We start from the raw sequence: 15,956 nt of genomic DNA, 5'->3' as shown, positions 1-15,956 counted from the left end.
AATCTGGGGGCAGGAGAGGCAGAAATAGAAACCAATTTAAAAGCTTTCTGCTGGATCTCTGAGCGGCTATCTGGAAAGGCCCTGTTGGGCTGTGTTTATTGGAATTTCTATACACAATAAATGAGATTTTAAATTTACATCAAAAGTCACAGAGTGAAAGGAATTGACTAAGCATTCCACTTGAATTTTTGTTAAAGCAAAGCTTTAATCAGCTTGTTTCCTTCCAGGTTAGTCTTTTTCTCAATTTCAAAAATGTTTTCTTCTAATTCAGCTGTAAGAATTACATTTTCTATAAGCAAGTAGATATAATTTCCAACAGTACTTTTGCAGCAAAGTTTGGAGCGGAGGGCCAGGTATTTTTATGAAAGGACACGTAAGTAACTTCATTTTTCCCTGCCGGCTCTGCAACCATGCCGCTGGGAGACCCATCGGCCGGAGTAAATGACTCAAGATCACGAACTCTCACACCTCCAAATAACAGGCCAATGAAAAAGGAAAGAAAGAAAAGAACGAGCTAGACGGAGACCACAGTGAAATATTGTAAAGAGACACCCGCCGTAGGCTAATTCTAATACCAGGCCCATTTTAAAAATCAGAACTACATCATCTCCTCCTTCCTACCCTCCCCCATTTTTATTTCCTAGGTGCTCACACCTCACCGGGGGCTCCCAAGCCCCTGCCTTCTTGGTCGACACAGTCTTGTTTATATTTTATTGTCCAGATTTTAAGACCCAGTTTTGTCTGCATTTCTCCCTTCCTCCCACAAACACAACATCAAAATGAGATGGTTTCAAAGCGAAGCGCCGAGCCTGTCGTAAACTCATTACCTCCAGACGTCTCGCCGGCTCGATGGCTTTATGACACCTTGGCTCTTCCTGTTTTCAAAGAGCCCTAGGTATCGGGTTGGCCGCAGGGGCGGGAGTAAGCAGCACCTTCTGCCGGATCTGGGCCTTGGCTTTCCTTCCCAGCCCCCCTCTGCTTTTTCTTCAAGTCCCCTCTTTCATCAGGATCCCCCCAAACTCTGCCATTGCCCCCGCCTTCCACCCAGCCCAGGCCACACGGCGCCGCCGCCCCTCAGGCCTGCAAAGGCTGTGCTGGGCCCGAACCCTCACTTACAATGACCTTCATTTTAGTCTCTGAAGGCGGCCCTCTGAGGGCCAAGCTGGGGGCTAAACAGTCACCGAAACTGAGTTGGGGGGGAGGGGGCGTTGAGAAGGGGTGGGGATAGCTGAGGAGGAGAGACTTGACCATTTCGATCTGCTAAGGTCACTTTGGGGCTCTTGAGGGTAGGGCGGAAGTTCCCAGCCTAACTGGCTCAGCCCTCCGGGAGCCAGCCAGCCTGACGAGCTGGGGGGAGTTGCTCCCGAGTACAGAGTTGGCCTTTCCCTTGTTTAGAGAGGAGAGTGGATGGCTGGTACTTCATCAGCAGCGGGAGAGGTGGGGTGCAGTGTGCCAAAGCTCCAGCGAGAGGGTGCCTGGCTTGGGGCGGGGGGGCGTGGGCTTTGCTGGGCACTGCCGTGAGGCTGACACTGGGCCCAGGGCACAGAGTTCGCCGAGAAGCTGGAATCAGGCTGGGGGAAAGACAGAGCAGCCAAGGGCCCCCCAGAGGCTGTGCTCTGGCTGCCTCTGCCCACACAAAGGGAGACTCAGAGGCACATCAGACAGACCTCTCAGGTGTAAGGGCTCCAGATTTTTAGCAGTGTCTCCCTCCCAGAGATGGGGGGAGAAGTCCTGTGAGGGTGATATTTTGCAGAGAAAAAGAGAAAGCAGGCACACAGTGTTCAGGGCCAGCGTCTGGGCTCCATTTGATCAGGTCAGCATTTATTGGTAGGAAGCGGTAACATTTACAACTGGTCCTCAGGCAGGAACCCGGAGGGCCTACACCCGCGGCCGCCCACGCGAGGTGAGCCCTCCCCAGGAGAGAGCGGCTCCTCCAGTGCACTGAGAATAAACCCCCGACCCACCAGAGGCCCTGGGCTCCTCTCTCGGCCTCATTTCAGGTCTCAGCGGAGGGCCCGCGGGCTCTCTGAGGGAAGAGGACTTCACTAACTGGTGGGCAACCTGGGCGGGCCCCCCACGGTTGTCGCTCTGCCTTCATTCTCAGAAGTGGGGCGCACTTGGCCCTTGCTTGAGCAGCTCTGGGGGCTAAACTACAGCACTTTTCAGAAACATAGGGGACATTTACACAAGAGAGGGCTCTTCAATCCAGCGTGCACTCACAAAATATAGCATTTCCTATGGAACCAACGGGTCAGGAAAGGGAGGGAGCGGGAAAAGGCGAAACCCCAAAGCCACTTGGTTTCTCCAACACATAAGCGAGCAAATACAGAGTCCCCCAAATACCTCACAGAGACCAACCGCACAGTCACTTCTACCTAAAAAAAAAAGGGGGGGAAGGGGGGAATGTCCGAATCGCTGGAGAGTTTCTGTAAATCAAGCACCCACAAACAAACAAAAAAACCAAAAAAACCCGCTGCTTTTGCAGCGCAGAGTGGTCCCGCCAGCGGCGCGCCGGGTCAGTCTCCTTTGGGGCATTTCTCCTTGCTCATCTTTTTCATTTTCATTCTACGATTCTGGAACCAGATTTTGACTTGTCTCTCTGTGAGGTTTAGAATCCTTGCCACCTCGTAGCGCCGGTCCCGGGTGAGGTACATGTTAAAGAGGAATTCCTTCTCCAGCTCTAGCGTCTGGTATTTGGTGTAGGGACAGCGCTTTTTCCGGGTGGAGCGAGCGTGGATCCAGTTTGCTGCAGGGTTGTCTACGAAGAGGGGGGTTTGGAGAAGGGGATCGAGGGCGGAGGGGAGGCAAGGAGAGACGACAGGGTGGGGGAGAGAGGTCGTTAAATTAATTTCACCAAGGATGGCCGCTTTTCACAACTTGGGGGGAATTATCATAAAAAGCCTTAATGCCCGCGCTCTGTTTACCGTACAAACCGCGCGCCTAGGGTAGGTGGTTATGGGAAGCTTTTTATGGATGCGTGTTGCTCGCCTAGGCTAGGGTAGGCGTCTAGACGTTTTTATAGGTTAGTAAAACTATCAGTTTTGCACATTCGAGCCTTACAGGTTTCAGCAATAAATCAGGGGGCAATTTCTTTTGCACTTACTTGGGTCAAGTTGCTGCTGCGGCGGCTGCGGATGCTGCTTCTCCTCCTCCTTCAGTGGGCAGCCTGGGCTGGGGTGGTCGCTGCAAGCCGAGGGCTCCGAGGAGCCGCCTGCCCCAGACCCGGACCCGATCCCTGCCCCGGGCCCGGGCCCGGTTCCCCCAGCCGCAGCTGCTGCCTTGTCCCGTAGGAACGAGTTGCAGGAGAACTCGGGGCCGCCGCTCCCCTGGGACTCCCGGGCCGCGGAGCACTCAGTCCGTTTGGAGGAGGAAGACGTGGAAGTGGAGGAGGAGGTGGAGGTGGCGGCGGCGGCGGCAGGGGTCGGGGCCGCTCCGGTTTCAGGCTTAATCCCGTAGTGGCGCCCGTTGGGTGGGCCGCTGGGGCCGGGGCTGGGACCAGGGCCCGGGCCACCTCCGCCCCCGCCGCCGCTGCTACCGCCTCCGCCCGCGCCGCCCGGAAAACCGGGCAGCGGCTCCATCCAGGAGCGCATGTAGCGGCCGGGCTCGGAGGCGGCGGCGGCCAGGGGCGGCGGGGGCACGTACGGGTGGTAGAGGCCGCTCATCGCCGCCGCCGCCGGGGGCTGAGCGGGCACCGCGGACCACGAGGCGGAGAACACGGCCGATTTGGGGGCAAAACTACACGAGGCAAACTCGGCGGCAGCGGCGGCCGGGCTGTCGGCCACACCTGCGGGCCTGCCCTGCGCGCCGGGCCCCGGCGGTCCAAAGCGCGCGGCGAACACCTCATCGCCCTCATGGCCTATGAGCGAGTCCACGTAGTAGTTGCTGAGGGTGCCACTGGAGGACATTTTGAGGCGCCGTGCGCTCCCACCCAAGGTTACACTGCCCGCCGCGGCGCCGCTCCCCGCCGGCGCCCGAGCCGCCGACTAGTTCGCAGGCTGCAGCTTCCACCATTGGTCGCGCGGCCCACGTGATCATATTTACCAATACCGGGAGTAAATCAGTCCGCTAAACTGGGGGCTGCTGTGATTTAAAAAATATATATATATCATCATCAACATAAACGCCGCAATTAGAGCGCGTGAGCCCGGTCCGTGCGCCCGGCTCGGTCCGGCCGGGCTCGGACAGCCGGGCGATGGCTGGAACCACTACGCCCGACCGTGGCCGGAGGAGGCGCTGGGGACTATTTGTTCGTCTCCTCTAGCTGTCCTCGGTCCTGCAGTTCGAACCGAGACGCTGCCTCCCTAGCGCCTGGACTTCGAGCCACCGCCAGCGTGTCCAGGGCGCACCGAGCGCTTGGCCAGAGCCCGGAGCAGCCCGGGGAGCGCCGGGCGGGATGAGGCCCAAGCCAGGCCGGCCTTCCGAGGCGGCCCCCTGGCGCCCGAGGGGAGTTTTTTCCTTGTGCCTCTCTCCCTACCCAAACCCGCCCCTCCCTCCACATACCCACACACGCTCTCTCACAGCTTGTCGTGTTGTTTAAAACAGGTGGAAGACCTCTGTAATGATATTATGCCTTTCAATAAAAATTTTATGAGGTGTATTTGATTATAGATTAATGTGTCCCTAATAAAACGGACGGATGGAGCAGCTCGAGGGCCTCCTCCCCCTACCACACTCACACACGCCCGCGCAGCCACACACACCCCCGACGTGAGGCTGAGCACACGCCGCGGCCCGAAGGGTGAGCTGGGGCGGCCTGGCCCGCCGACTGGGTGCTTCACTGGCCACCGGTGGGGCTTCTGTGTGCCCTCGGGAGTGCCGGCAGGCTGTCGAGTAGGCACCGCGAAGACAGTGGCGGCCAGGGTGCCTTGTCTTCTCCGGGGCTGCCGGAAAGGCCCTGGAAGAGAACACGCCATAGGGCAGAACCCAAATGCTAGCGCAGGCCCGCTCCCATCCACCGCCCCAACTCTGCCTTGAAGAGGCCAGCGGGAACCGCATCTCCCCGGGGCCAGGACCGCTTCTTGTGGTTGTCCTTGGGCCACTGTCTTCTGAATTCTTCTTCTTCCTTCCCCACCCCCTCCCCCCCTCCAGAGGTAAGGCTGGGCAGCCTTGAATCTGAGGGAAATGCCCATTGTCACTCCCAAATCCATGGTACAAAGCCTCGGAAGCGCCGCTGGGAGCCGAGACAAAAGCAGCCCCAGAGCAGGCGGCGGAGAATATAGTCCTCACTCTACAAGTTGCTCAGAGCACCCTTGGAGGGATCCCAGCCCACCTCGAGCCCCGGAAAGGAAGGGGGTAAATGGCTACTTATGGCCTGATTGATTGCCTTTGCCAATGGCTTTCTGATTTTGTTCCAGAAGAGATGCCTTTGCCTGTAGCACGGGTTTTCCTCCGAGACACGGCCCCCTGTCAACAACTAATGGCGCTCCCCACATTGCAGGGAGGAAACGGATAAGTTAAAATTGCCCTCCTTCTCCTGCCCAACCAATGGAGGTCTGGGCAAATCTATCCCAGTGTTCCCAACCTGGCATTGACTCCGAGCCTTCTCTCTCCCACCCCTAGGAAATGGCTCCCCTAAAGGGTTCTGTCTTGGAACTGGGGAAGGTTCTTGGTTTTCAGGAGGAGGTTTACAACCCTGAATAAATACGGAGCCTCCCATTGACTCCCTGGATGAGAACTGTAAGGCCTAGAGCCCCTCAATAGATAGTTTTATGGAGAAAAAGGAAGAAGTGAAAAGGCCGTGCTTTGTGAGGCTGCTTGAAGTTGGTGGAGAGCTTTTGCGACCACAGCACAACCTGGGGAAACGAATTCTCTGTCAGCTCTTCTCCCTTCTCCCAGGCAGCACTAGATAAGTCTGGACTCTCTCGGTGAAGGCTGGCTGGAGTTTTCCAAGCTGTGTCGGCAGCTGGAACATTGGACTTCATGGGAAGTCATGTTCATTTGCAAATTCTCTATCAGTCACCTTTTGTACGTTTTCTTGCCTCCCAGAGACAGTGGCTCCAACCAGCATTTTGTAATTAAATAGAGAGAGCATTTCCTGGGGGGAAAAATTTCCTCCTTTAAGAAAATTTCATGTGGGACCCTAAAAGGTAATGACTGAACATAAAATCCTTCCACAAGGAAACCAGGGCAAAGTGGGATGGGAAAACTCACCCATCCTCGGCTTCGCTGTGGCCTGGCTTGTCTTGCGCTTGGGATAGGGGTGGGGGTGAGGGAAGGGGGAGCAGAACTGGATCCGATGCAATGCTAGCTGCTGGTTGTCCTTGTTCTTGTAATGGAGGCCCGGCGGCTTCCAGGTGGGCAAGACCGCTTTCAACCTAGCCCCTGACGATGGCGTGCCAGCCAGAAATCGCCAAGACCCCACTAAAAGTATTAAAAAATAACACAACCAAAACCAAAGACAGGAAAACACACAAATGAGGTGCTGTGAAGAAAAAAGCAGCGTGGGCACAGGCTTACTTACCAGGCTCTGGTTAGAGGGGAACTCACACCCATCTAGAATTCAATTCTGTTACTACCTTGGGGAGGTGGGGGGGGAGGGTGGGAGAGGCAGGGAGAAGACTCCCCTTCTTCCCAACTATGAAGCCAGCACACCCAGGCTGGATTATCATTCCCCCAGCCACTGCCAAATTTTAGCGCCCTAGGCCTCCTCCAGCCTCTCCTATCTTCCTCCCCCTGCCCTCTATCACCGCCCACCCCCCCCCCCCCGACTGCCCCCAAACAAGCAGTTTAACAGGAAGATAATCTCACCAAAGGCTTTCATTTCCACCGAAACATACATCCGTTTCAGAAAGCAGAGGGAGCGAACTCGTTTCCAGAGTTTATTGCATTATACATGCGACCAGAACATGCACAGAAAGGACAGGTTGCTGTTGTACTTCTACCAAACCACAGATGCACCACAAGGGAAGGCTACAAGGCATAAGTCGTCAATATTCCATCTCACCAAGGACAATTGCTAAGTTCATTTGTGAAAAGATACATTGTAATGTGCTTTTTTAGTCCCCCTCCCCCCAAAGCTTGTGGGTTTTCGTAATCTTTTTTAAATATATATGTAATTTAAGTACTTTAAAGTACTGGATGTATTCAAAACGCCATGAGATCATGGACTAACCACACACACAGACCTTTTGTGTTAGGAAAAACATGAAAAAGTCACATTGCTGGATGGATGAATGGACCGATGGAGGCTGTACAGTTCCAATAAGTTAAGACCCAAATGAAAATGCGCAGTAATAGTTACCCTGCATTACGATGAAAAAATAATAAATTACACGTGCTAGTTTTTTTTTAATATATATACTCATAGGGATTACAGATCACTTGCAGCACGAACAGAATGACCCCAAAGTCACATTCTAGCAGGAAACAAAACAAAACAAAACAAAAAACAAAGAGCAATGAAGGTTTTGTTTCCGCCTTCCCAGTCCTCCAGCACTCGGCCCTGGAACGCGGTGCCCCCTCTCCGATCCCGGCCTCCGACGGGCCTGGGACCTAAGAGAAGGTGAGGTTGGCGGTCAGTTCTCGGATCCGGTTCTCTCGGCTCATCTTCTTGAGTTTCATTCGGCGGTTTTGAAACCAAATCTTGACCTGCCTGTCGGTGAGGTTAACGCTCTTACTGATCTCTAGGCGGCGCTCGCGGGTGAGGTACATATTGAACAAGAACTCTTTTTCTAATTCCAGCGTTTGGTGCTTAGTGTAAGGGCACCTCTTCTTTCTGCCACTCTTTGCAGTGAGCCAATTGCTGGTTGGAGTATCAGACTTGATTTCCTCTAACAAAATTAAAGGGAGAAGAAGAAAAAAAAAATCAAGATTTTTTTTTTTCTCTCTTAGCCTGTTCAAATGTACCCTTGGCCATGACCCCGCTGGCAGCCAGGCCGCTTTGGGAAATGCTGGTATTAAACATTCCTCTTATGAGGTGGGCCCTGGAAGGGATTTGTAATTGATGCCAGATTAGTTTAAATGCCCACAACGACACGATGGAGGGTACTCTCGCCCTCGATGCTAGTAGGGTTGTCTCTCTCTCCCTCTCTCTTTTTCTCTCTCAACTTTCTGACCTGCACAAAACATTAGTACAATAGTAAACTTCCAGGATCTCCCCAGCAACGTTCTAAGTGGTCAGCTCACAACAGGGCGGGAGTGGAAGAAACAAACCACAGCCTGAACAAGTCTGCCGACCCCACTGCTGCCTCACATCCCCAAGGCTGCCACTTCTTCCCCACTTCTCCTGCGCAGGCGGGGAGCCCCACAACCAGGTTTATAGTTGCCCTTCTCTTTCAAAAGATAACCAAGGAACTGAGTGCACCTTCTCCGACCTGCCTGGGCATTGAGGTACTCCCCACAATTTCTTGAATTCTCATACCTTCTTGTCTCCACACAAAAGCATTCCCCGAGCTTCTTACTGCGGCCCACCTCTGGACACTGGGGGAGAGGCTCTGGGGCAGGGTTCCTCCTCAAAAAGCCAGAGCCCCTGGCTCTTTGCCCTAGCCCATGCAGATTCCATTCTCCTCCCTTCAGCCTTTGCCCCCTTTGCAAATGGATTGCAAAGCTTGCGGCACTTTCCCCAGACAAAGCCAAGGTTACCCAGCCCCGCAGAGGTAGGGAGCCCTGTTCCCCAGCCCAAGCGCCAATCAGCCCAGTCATCTCGTTCCCATTGCCGCCCCCAAGCTCGCAGGATGCGGGGTGCACACACTTGAACACGAACACGGTGCCTTGGACCACCTTAAAATCATCATTGGGTGAAAGGCAAAGCTGGGACTGCAAATCTGAGCGGGAGAAAGGAGGTTCTGGGGCCGTGTTTACGAGCCGCAGGTCTCATTTGCCCTCTTTTGTTGCATTTCAGGTCTAGCTCAGGAAAAATAAACCCGGCAAGCCCTTCCTCTGCCCAGGCGCCATCAGCGTGGGGCCAGGACTAGCCAGGAGGGCCAGGGCAGCCGGGGAGAAGCTGGGACCTTCTCGAGACTGAGACTGCCCCTCTAAAAGCCGGGAGGAGCAGCACCTGCCAGTCGGGCCCCGCCTCAGCTGCCCCGGCTCGACGCTGGGCACCCAGGCGCTCCCTCTCTGCCGGGTTCCCGGGCTGCACGCCCCGCTGGGGTGGCAACTTGCTCATACCGACCTTTGCTTTCCTTCTCCTGTACTTCGGGACTGGACACGGAGACCTCAGCCAGGCAGCTCCTTTCTTCCGGAAGGCCGCCCTTGGCCTCGGGGCTCTCCACCTGGGAGACTTTGGTGGGCTCCTGGCCGCTCACAGGCTCGTTCATCTTCTTTTCCATCTGCAGCTGGGCGGCCGAGAGCTGCGGCTTGGCCGCGCCGCGAGGGTTGAGCTGGAGCATGACTGTGGAGCTGCCTTCGGGGCTGTTATTGTACTCTTGGGTTTTCCCGGTGGCGTAGGTCTGACTCAGTCTAAAATATCCAGGGACAGGAACCTCGGGGTTCTCAACGGGACAGGACTCAGGGACCAGCCTCTGGTACGAAGGGACCTCAGCAGAAATGAGTTTGTTGCGCTTATCAGAATACATGCAGCAATTGGATTCTTCCTTAATGTTGGTGGTGAAGGAGCAAGTGGGGACTTGCTGTGTAACAGGTTGCTCTATTCGACAAGATCTGTTCGGGTCTGTCCAACTGTCTACTTGAGGTATATAAGGATGCACATTCATACCCATATTTTGGTGGTTCACTTCTCTTTTGGCCAGAGACGGGAGCAGTCCACAGGTTTGCATTCCATAGGTCCCCATGTCTGCGCTAGGTGGTGGCATGTACATGCTGGCGCTGCTCGAATAAAAACTGTCACTCCTGCAGGCACTGATCAAGGAATCTACTAAAAAAGTATTAGCAGCAGGAGAGCTGTTGGGAAAGGACATTTTGGGGAGGAATTTGAAGAAGAGAGATTGTGTCCTTTGTAGGCTGACATCTCTAGGAAAACATTCCCCGTGTAATTGTGGATGCCTCTGCCGACCACATGACAACCAAGCCAATGAGATTTGAAAATGGCCTTGAGCCGCAGCCTCCTCGCAGGTCACGTGCTCCAGAGCCCGGCCGGCCGGCCGCGTAAGCACGGACAACAGCGACATCTACTACGCGCCCGTGATAGTGCGCGCTGGAGACAACCGGCCCAGCGCTCTCCGTCGCCCGCCAGCCTCCCCGGGGCTCGTTCGGCCGGCCAGCCCCACTCGCGTCCCCCCGCTCCGGCCGCCGGGCCCCGCTGGCGGAAGGAAAGTCTCGGCCAGAGGGGCCTCCGGGAGGACACGCGCGGGGAGGGAAGCCGCAGTGCCGTGGCGCCAGCTCACAGAAGCATTCCCCGCACACACCCAGGCAGAACGCGCCCCAGAGCCGGGGCACGGGCGGGGGGTGGGTGCCCGGCTGGTTCAGTTTCTCCCGGGCAGCCTGGGAAGGTGAGTCGGATTCCCCGGGCTCTGCGACACCCCACCCCAGGGAGCCACAGTAAAGATCTCTCACGCAAAGACGCGGCCAAGTTATGGTGGGGAGCGGAGGCGAGAAGAGCCGCGAGGGCTAAGAGGCCAAGCAGCTGGCCAGCCCGGAGCCCCGAGGACCGGCCGGCTCTGGCGCTGTCCATTCCCTCCTCCGGCCCGAGGGAGATGCGGGCTCCCGGCCCCTCCGCGCCCCAGTGGGCTCTCCGAGCCTTGGAGCCTTCGGCAGTCGGAGGAACCACACCCCGACCTCTGCGGCCGGGCCGCTGGGAGCTTTCAGCCCGGAGACAATCCCTCGCCAGCAGCGGGCTATCCTGGAAAGCGTCCCTCCGGTTCCCAGCGGGAGAACGAAACCGAGGTTTCCCTCCCCACACACCCTGATAATAATGAGCAAAGAGGAAGGAAGGGAGGGAGAAAGAAAAGAATTTTTTGCAAGGAAAGGGGAAAACTCTCGCCCACAGACTCCAGAAGTTTTAGAAAACTGACTGGGCCGAGTAGCAGACAGAGAGAGATGCAAAGGTGTCATTTGGTTCTTCTGCAAAGAAAAATATGTTTTCCTTTTATGGATTTTGTAAAAGCATTGGTTTCTGACAAGTGCAAGGTACAAAAGGTTGTGGAATTTATTAATACATATTAAGAAGAATCAGGGCGATCAATAAAATTCTCATCTACATTCTTGGGCTACTTGGTAATTTTCTTGCTTCTGAAGGTTTTTAAAGAGTTATACCCGCTGTTGCCACACACGGGAAGATATTTTATTAACAAATCAATCGAGACTTTGTAAAGGATAAGATTAATAGTTAAGATTTAGCATAATGGCGTTCGCTTTATGAATTATTGAAAATTATACTATTGATTTTTCCCCTTCGCTACTAACCAAGAAGGTCAATTTTTGTTTTAACACAAATCGTCAAATATTAAAAGCTATACTTTTGTCAGAAGTTGCGTTTTATAGTTTTGGACAATTCCTAAAATTATTTGACACCGGTTTGCTTGGGTAAGGGGAGGGAGAAAAAAAGGAGGTGGGAGAACCTTAGTCCTCTGTTTCCTTTGGTGACGGAAAGTTCTATAAAGAGGATTTGGTCTGGGGTTGTGGTCGAGCTCATTAAAGAACAACCACCATCACCACCATGGAAACTCAGAGTTTTATGAGAAACTTCTCCAACAACTTCCTTTCTTGTTCTCTGGTTGCAGGCGGGTGAGCCGCCCTTCGGAAGCCCCGGCCTCGGGGCAGCAGCGGGGAGCTTTAACCTTGATTTCCAAAGGCTTGCCCTAGGCGAGGGGCCGGGCCAGGGCACAGGAGCCGTCCTCGGGCTTCCCAGATCCCCTTCCCAGCATCTGAGAGAGGAAAAGGGCCCCAGAAACCCTGATTGGGAACCAGTTTCTCTCGGTCCGGGAAGGCGTCTGTGTTTTCTTCTCTCCACACTCGCCTTGTGCGGGCTGGCCTTGGATTTCAGGCCCAGAGACTGAACTTGTGGGCAAATTGGGTTTCCGCCTCAGCAGAACATTTCTTTGGAGCCCGATGCTCATTAACGCGTCTCAGCATTCTTGGGGAACTAGCAGCCTGCTCACTCCTTCACAAAAACCTTTTCCAATAAACCCTTTGTCCCCCCTCCCCAAAAGGAATCTCCCCTGGCCTGGTGGAAACAGGCGCTGAACATTATTTTCGGCCTTGGGACCACTTTGCCTGTCCCCTCTAAGTGCCCTCGCCCAAACAATAACCCCTTTTAAAAAACTCCACGGTGGCAATGAGACAGACCTTTTAAACCTTTACGCAGCTGTTCAAATACAACATCATTGTCAGGTTAAAAGCCTGGCGCCTCTAACTGCTCCGGCTGCGGGATGCCGGCTGGCGAAGCCCGGGGTTTAAACATTACCTTTCCGCAGGGGTGGCTGATTTTAAGCTTGAGGATGGGGAGGTGGCGGTGAGGAAAGCAGGAGAAAAAAAAAAAAATCCAACTTTTCACTCTAGCCTGCTACAGTCCTGTTCAAAGCTAACAGCCGCTGACCATCACCCCCAAAATGGTTTTATCACAAGGTGGAGATCATGATCCCGGCCACGGTTAAGCGTGCCCAAGGCTGGACAAAGTGCCCGCTGCACGCACTCTCGGCAGGCACCCTGACGCCAGCCTGGCGCTCCAGGACTGTCGTCCCTTTGCATCTCAGCCAGGGGAGCTGCCTGGAACTCGGATGTCCAATTCTCCCTATCCCACTCGTGAGACAAGACTGTTTAATCTAATCGGGAATTTTATGCCCATCAAATGCCCTTTCATAATCTTTATTTATACACGAAGAAAACATTAGGCGAAAACCCAGCAATTCCTTGCAGAGCGGGTAGGTCTAGCGGTGAGCCAAAACAAACAAGATCTGCCTTCCGAATTTGGGGGCCTTTCTGTTTCAACTCTCAGTGGCTTGGGGCTCTAAGTCACCCCCGCACTGGAAGCTTTAAATAGGTCCTCTTCATTCACAGAAAACGTGTATCAGATATAATTTTGAATCTATTATCACAAAATTCTATTTTATTCTTTCTCAAATATCTGCCTTCAGACCAGTTCTTTGAGGCCAGAGACTCCAGTGTTTCAGGGCGATTTTATCATAAAAATTGAGCAAAATAGAAAGAATACAGGAGGATGATCTGGACCTGGGAGGATGGAACAACTGGCTAAGACTCTAAGGCTAACTAACATGGGGCAAATGGAATGAAAAGGCAGTGGCTTTCGGGGCCAGCCTGTATTTTGCTTACGAGTATTTAATGTAGGTCCATAGCTGCTGTTTTCGATCATCTTTAGATCAGTTGGAGCAGTTACCATTAATAATAAATCAATATCGCGCTATAAAGGAGATGAATATCCATATTTGTGCGGAGACATCCTTCTCCCTGGCACAGCTCTTCCCAGAGAAAAATTAATAGGGTCGCTTTAGCAAGAAATTAGCATTTGTAATCAAGAAGTGGCTTGCATCTGCGCTCCTCTGTCACCAGGAAGAAGAGCAGTGACCCTGGGCCTGAGTAGACCTGGGGACTCCTAGGTTCACCCTGAATTCGGGCCCCGAGTGGCCTCAGGGCTGTGTCACTCTTTGGGGGCAGAGCGGATGGGGACGAATTTTAAAGGCTTCTTCCCCAGGGAGCCCCTCCGGGTTGCACTGTGCACCTCCCAGGCAACGTGAAAAGCAATCAGGGGGGCAAGTTGGGGAGGCTGTGGAAGCCACCACCACCTCAATGAAGAGTGTGTGGAGATTGTGCAAAAAGGCTGGCCGCCGGGGAGCCTCTTTCCGTTACAGACACAAAAGACTCCTACTTGGCTCATTTTCCCTCCACTTCAGGACCTGAGACCTCGGTGACTCAAGATACATGGCCACACTCCACGAGCGCCACCGGCTCTGAACAGTCAGGAGGGGTTGGCTCTGCAGCCCCCCTAAGTCCTGGTCCAATCCTCTGTCCTTTTTCAGGCCCATGTAGGGCGCTGCTGGTAGGAAGGGAACTGCGGACTGCCGAGTACCCGTTGTCTGAGGAAGGCTGCCAGCCAAGGCCAAGAGACCCCCGCCCCCGAAAGGCCACGTGCACCCCCGCTGCAGCTGCCTAAAGAGGAACACAGCGACATTTGGGGAGGAGAGTTCTCGCCCCACCTGGACTGAGGCCCAGGTCAGGCTCCGAGAAATGTCGCTTCACGATAGCGACCCGCGGTCAGACAGACAGGAGTCAGGGGTGCCCGCGGGGAACACCTATGCCTCTGGCTGACGCCTCACTTAGGGGCTCGTGGCGCCCCAGCCTCCACTGAAGCCGATGCCGGCTCCCAGGGGTGGACCCAGGGCCTTTGGTCTAGGGTCTGGAGAAAGAAGACAGAGACAGTGGAGCCGAAGAGGCCAGCACTAATTCTGGGGGATGGAGGCGCTTCACAATGAACTTCGGGAAAGAAGGCATAGCCACCTTCCCTTAGAACGGCCCAGGTCCTGCAGCCCTCCCTTCTGGAACCTCCCTTTTGGACAAGGATGGTGACAGAGGCCCTCCCCAAAGTCAGGGGCTTTGCAAAAGGGGGATGGGGCACAAGGAGGACACACAGCAAGAAAACCGCTTCCAAGAGCTGGTGCCAAAATCAAACTCCGTGCTCAAGGCCAGCAGGCGGCTGGGGAGAATGTCCAGGATTCTGTCAAAGGCAAAGCTCGTTTGCTTCAAATGCAACCCCCATTCTCTGCCACCTTGTAGTGTAAATGTTTCCCCGGGATGGTCTGCCGCTACCCGCAGCCACCAAGCCCAGCTTGACCCTGTCGCCCCAACTCATAGTTCTGCCCGAGCCTCCCATCACCGGGCGCCAGGCACGGCTCGACTGGGGGGCACTCCCTCGCCCAGAACGACCCCCTCAGTCCCAACGCGGCTCATGGCTCATTTTCTCTGAGACCACACTCAGCTAAGTTGCCGGCGCCCTCATCTGTCTTAAACAAAAGCCTTTTAATCATCTCAGGCGGTCGGAGAGCGTACCAGGCGGATGCTGTTTTGGGGAGGAGTTGGTCCTACCCTGTATCCTTCTTCATACTCAAACCAACAAGAAAATGGTTTTCTCTAATTTAATTAACTCGCAGTGGCATGGCTTATTTCGAAATGCACATATTTGTCTTCTAAAAAAATCTCTCCTCGACACCACCAGGTTATACTACGGTATTCTTTGCGACAGCCTTATCTTTAGGAAGACAACGATTAGGTGATTGTCTATTTCAGGAATCCGGGTAGCTCCCTTTTCTCTATCTTTATACAACTTCCCACACCTCGTGGCTGCTGAGAACAAACAAACAGCAAACAAATACCTTAGGGGCCGCCGGTTTCTAACGGGCTGAGATTGCCTATTAGAATCCAGTATTGGAAAGATACGGTACCGCGGCCTATTCCGCCAAACGCGGCTTCTGGAACGTGAGCACGCCCCCGTGTGGCTCTCCAAGGCCATGCAAACGGGAAACGGTATCTCTCGGTTGAGCTTACCTAAGAGGGTGGACACACAAGCTTGCTACATTTAGACGCAGTTAAAAAAAAAAAAGACAGCCGGAGAGAGAGAGAAATAAACCAGTTTTAAGATCCTGCAACGATCATACTACTAGGGCACTGACATTTTAACGGACGTCCAGAAATCCACACAAAGGAATCCCCTTCCGAACGAAATTATTCAATTGTAGGCTTTGTTTCTCTTGCAATTTTCACCAAAGGTTGAGGGGGCACTTTAGAAAACAGCACAAATATTTTTAGTTTTGTTCCATAAAGTACAATAATTTATCTGACGGGGCAACAGTTCCCCCCCCCCCCAAATATAGCGAAGGTGTAAATCTGACTAGAGCTTCCTCTTTCAGACGCCTGCTTTTAAAGTCATGGTTCTTCATTACAGCAAAGGGGACTGCTATCTATGACACCCTCCCCCGCCCCAGAAAAAACCCACCTCAGTATATACCAGCTGTATAAAAAGCATGCTGGTAGACATTTTAATCTAACCAGTATTTAAAAAAGAAGTCAATTGCTATCGAATTACACAAATGTTTGAAGGGAAATTAAGG

The 15,956-nt window shown here is 53.8% G+C and overlaps 2 protein-coding genes across 2 annotated transcripts; both read right to left on the bottom strand.

Annotated features, from left to right (window-relative positions):
• Nucleotides 1–1,780: 1,780 nt before the first annotated feature.
• On the bottom strand, nt 1,781–5,040 carry HOXD9 (homeobox D9). The gene is made up of 2 exons (XM_025935209.2): nt 3,104–5,040; nt 1,781–2,758 (listed from the first exon to the last, which is right to left on the bottom strand). The coding sequence occupies exons 1-2, from the start codon at nt 3,903–3,905 to the stop codon at nt 2,517–2,519; spliced, it is 1,044 nt and encodes a 347-aa protein (XP_025790994.1). The 5' UTR covers nt 3,906–5,040; the 3' UTR covers nt 1,781–2,516.
• Nucleotides 5,041–6,805: 1,765 nt separating this feature from the next.
• On the bottom strand, nt 6,806–15,317 carry HOXD10 (homeobox D10). The gene is made up of 2 exons (XM_025935027.2): nt 9,113–15,317; nt 6,806–7,769 (listed from the first exon to the last, which is right to left on the bottom strand). The coding sequence occupies exons 1-2, from the start codon at nt 10,065–10,067 to the stop codon at nt 7,492–7,494; spliced, it is 1,233 nt and encodes a 410-aa protein (XP_025790812.1). The 5' UTR covers nt 10,068–15,317; the 3' UTR covers nt 6,806–7,491.
• Between the last annotated feature and the right edge of the window lie 639 nt (nt 15,318–15,956).

The sequence above is a fragment of the Puma concolor genome, chromosome C1, assembly GCF_028749965.1.
Source record: "Puma concolor isolate L17-30 chromosome C1, mPumCon1.1.hap2, whole genome shotgun sequence".
Taxonomy (NCBI): domain Eukaryota; kingdom Metazoa; phylum Chordata; class Mammalia; order Carnivora; family Felidae; genus Puma; species Puma concolor.
The sequence above is the reverse complement of the archived record's forward strand: the minus strand, read 5'-3'. Positions and strand labels throughout refer to the sequence as shown.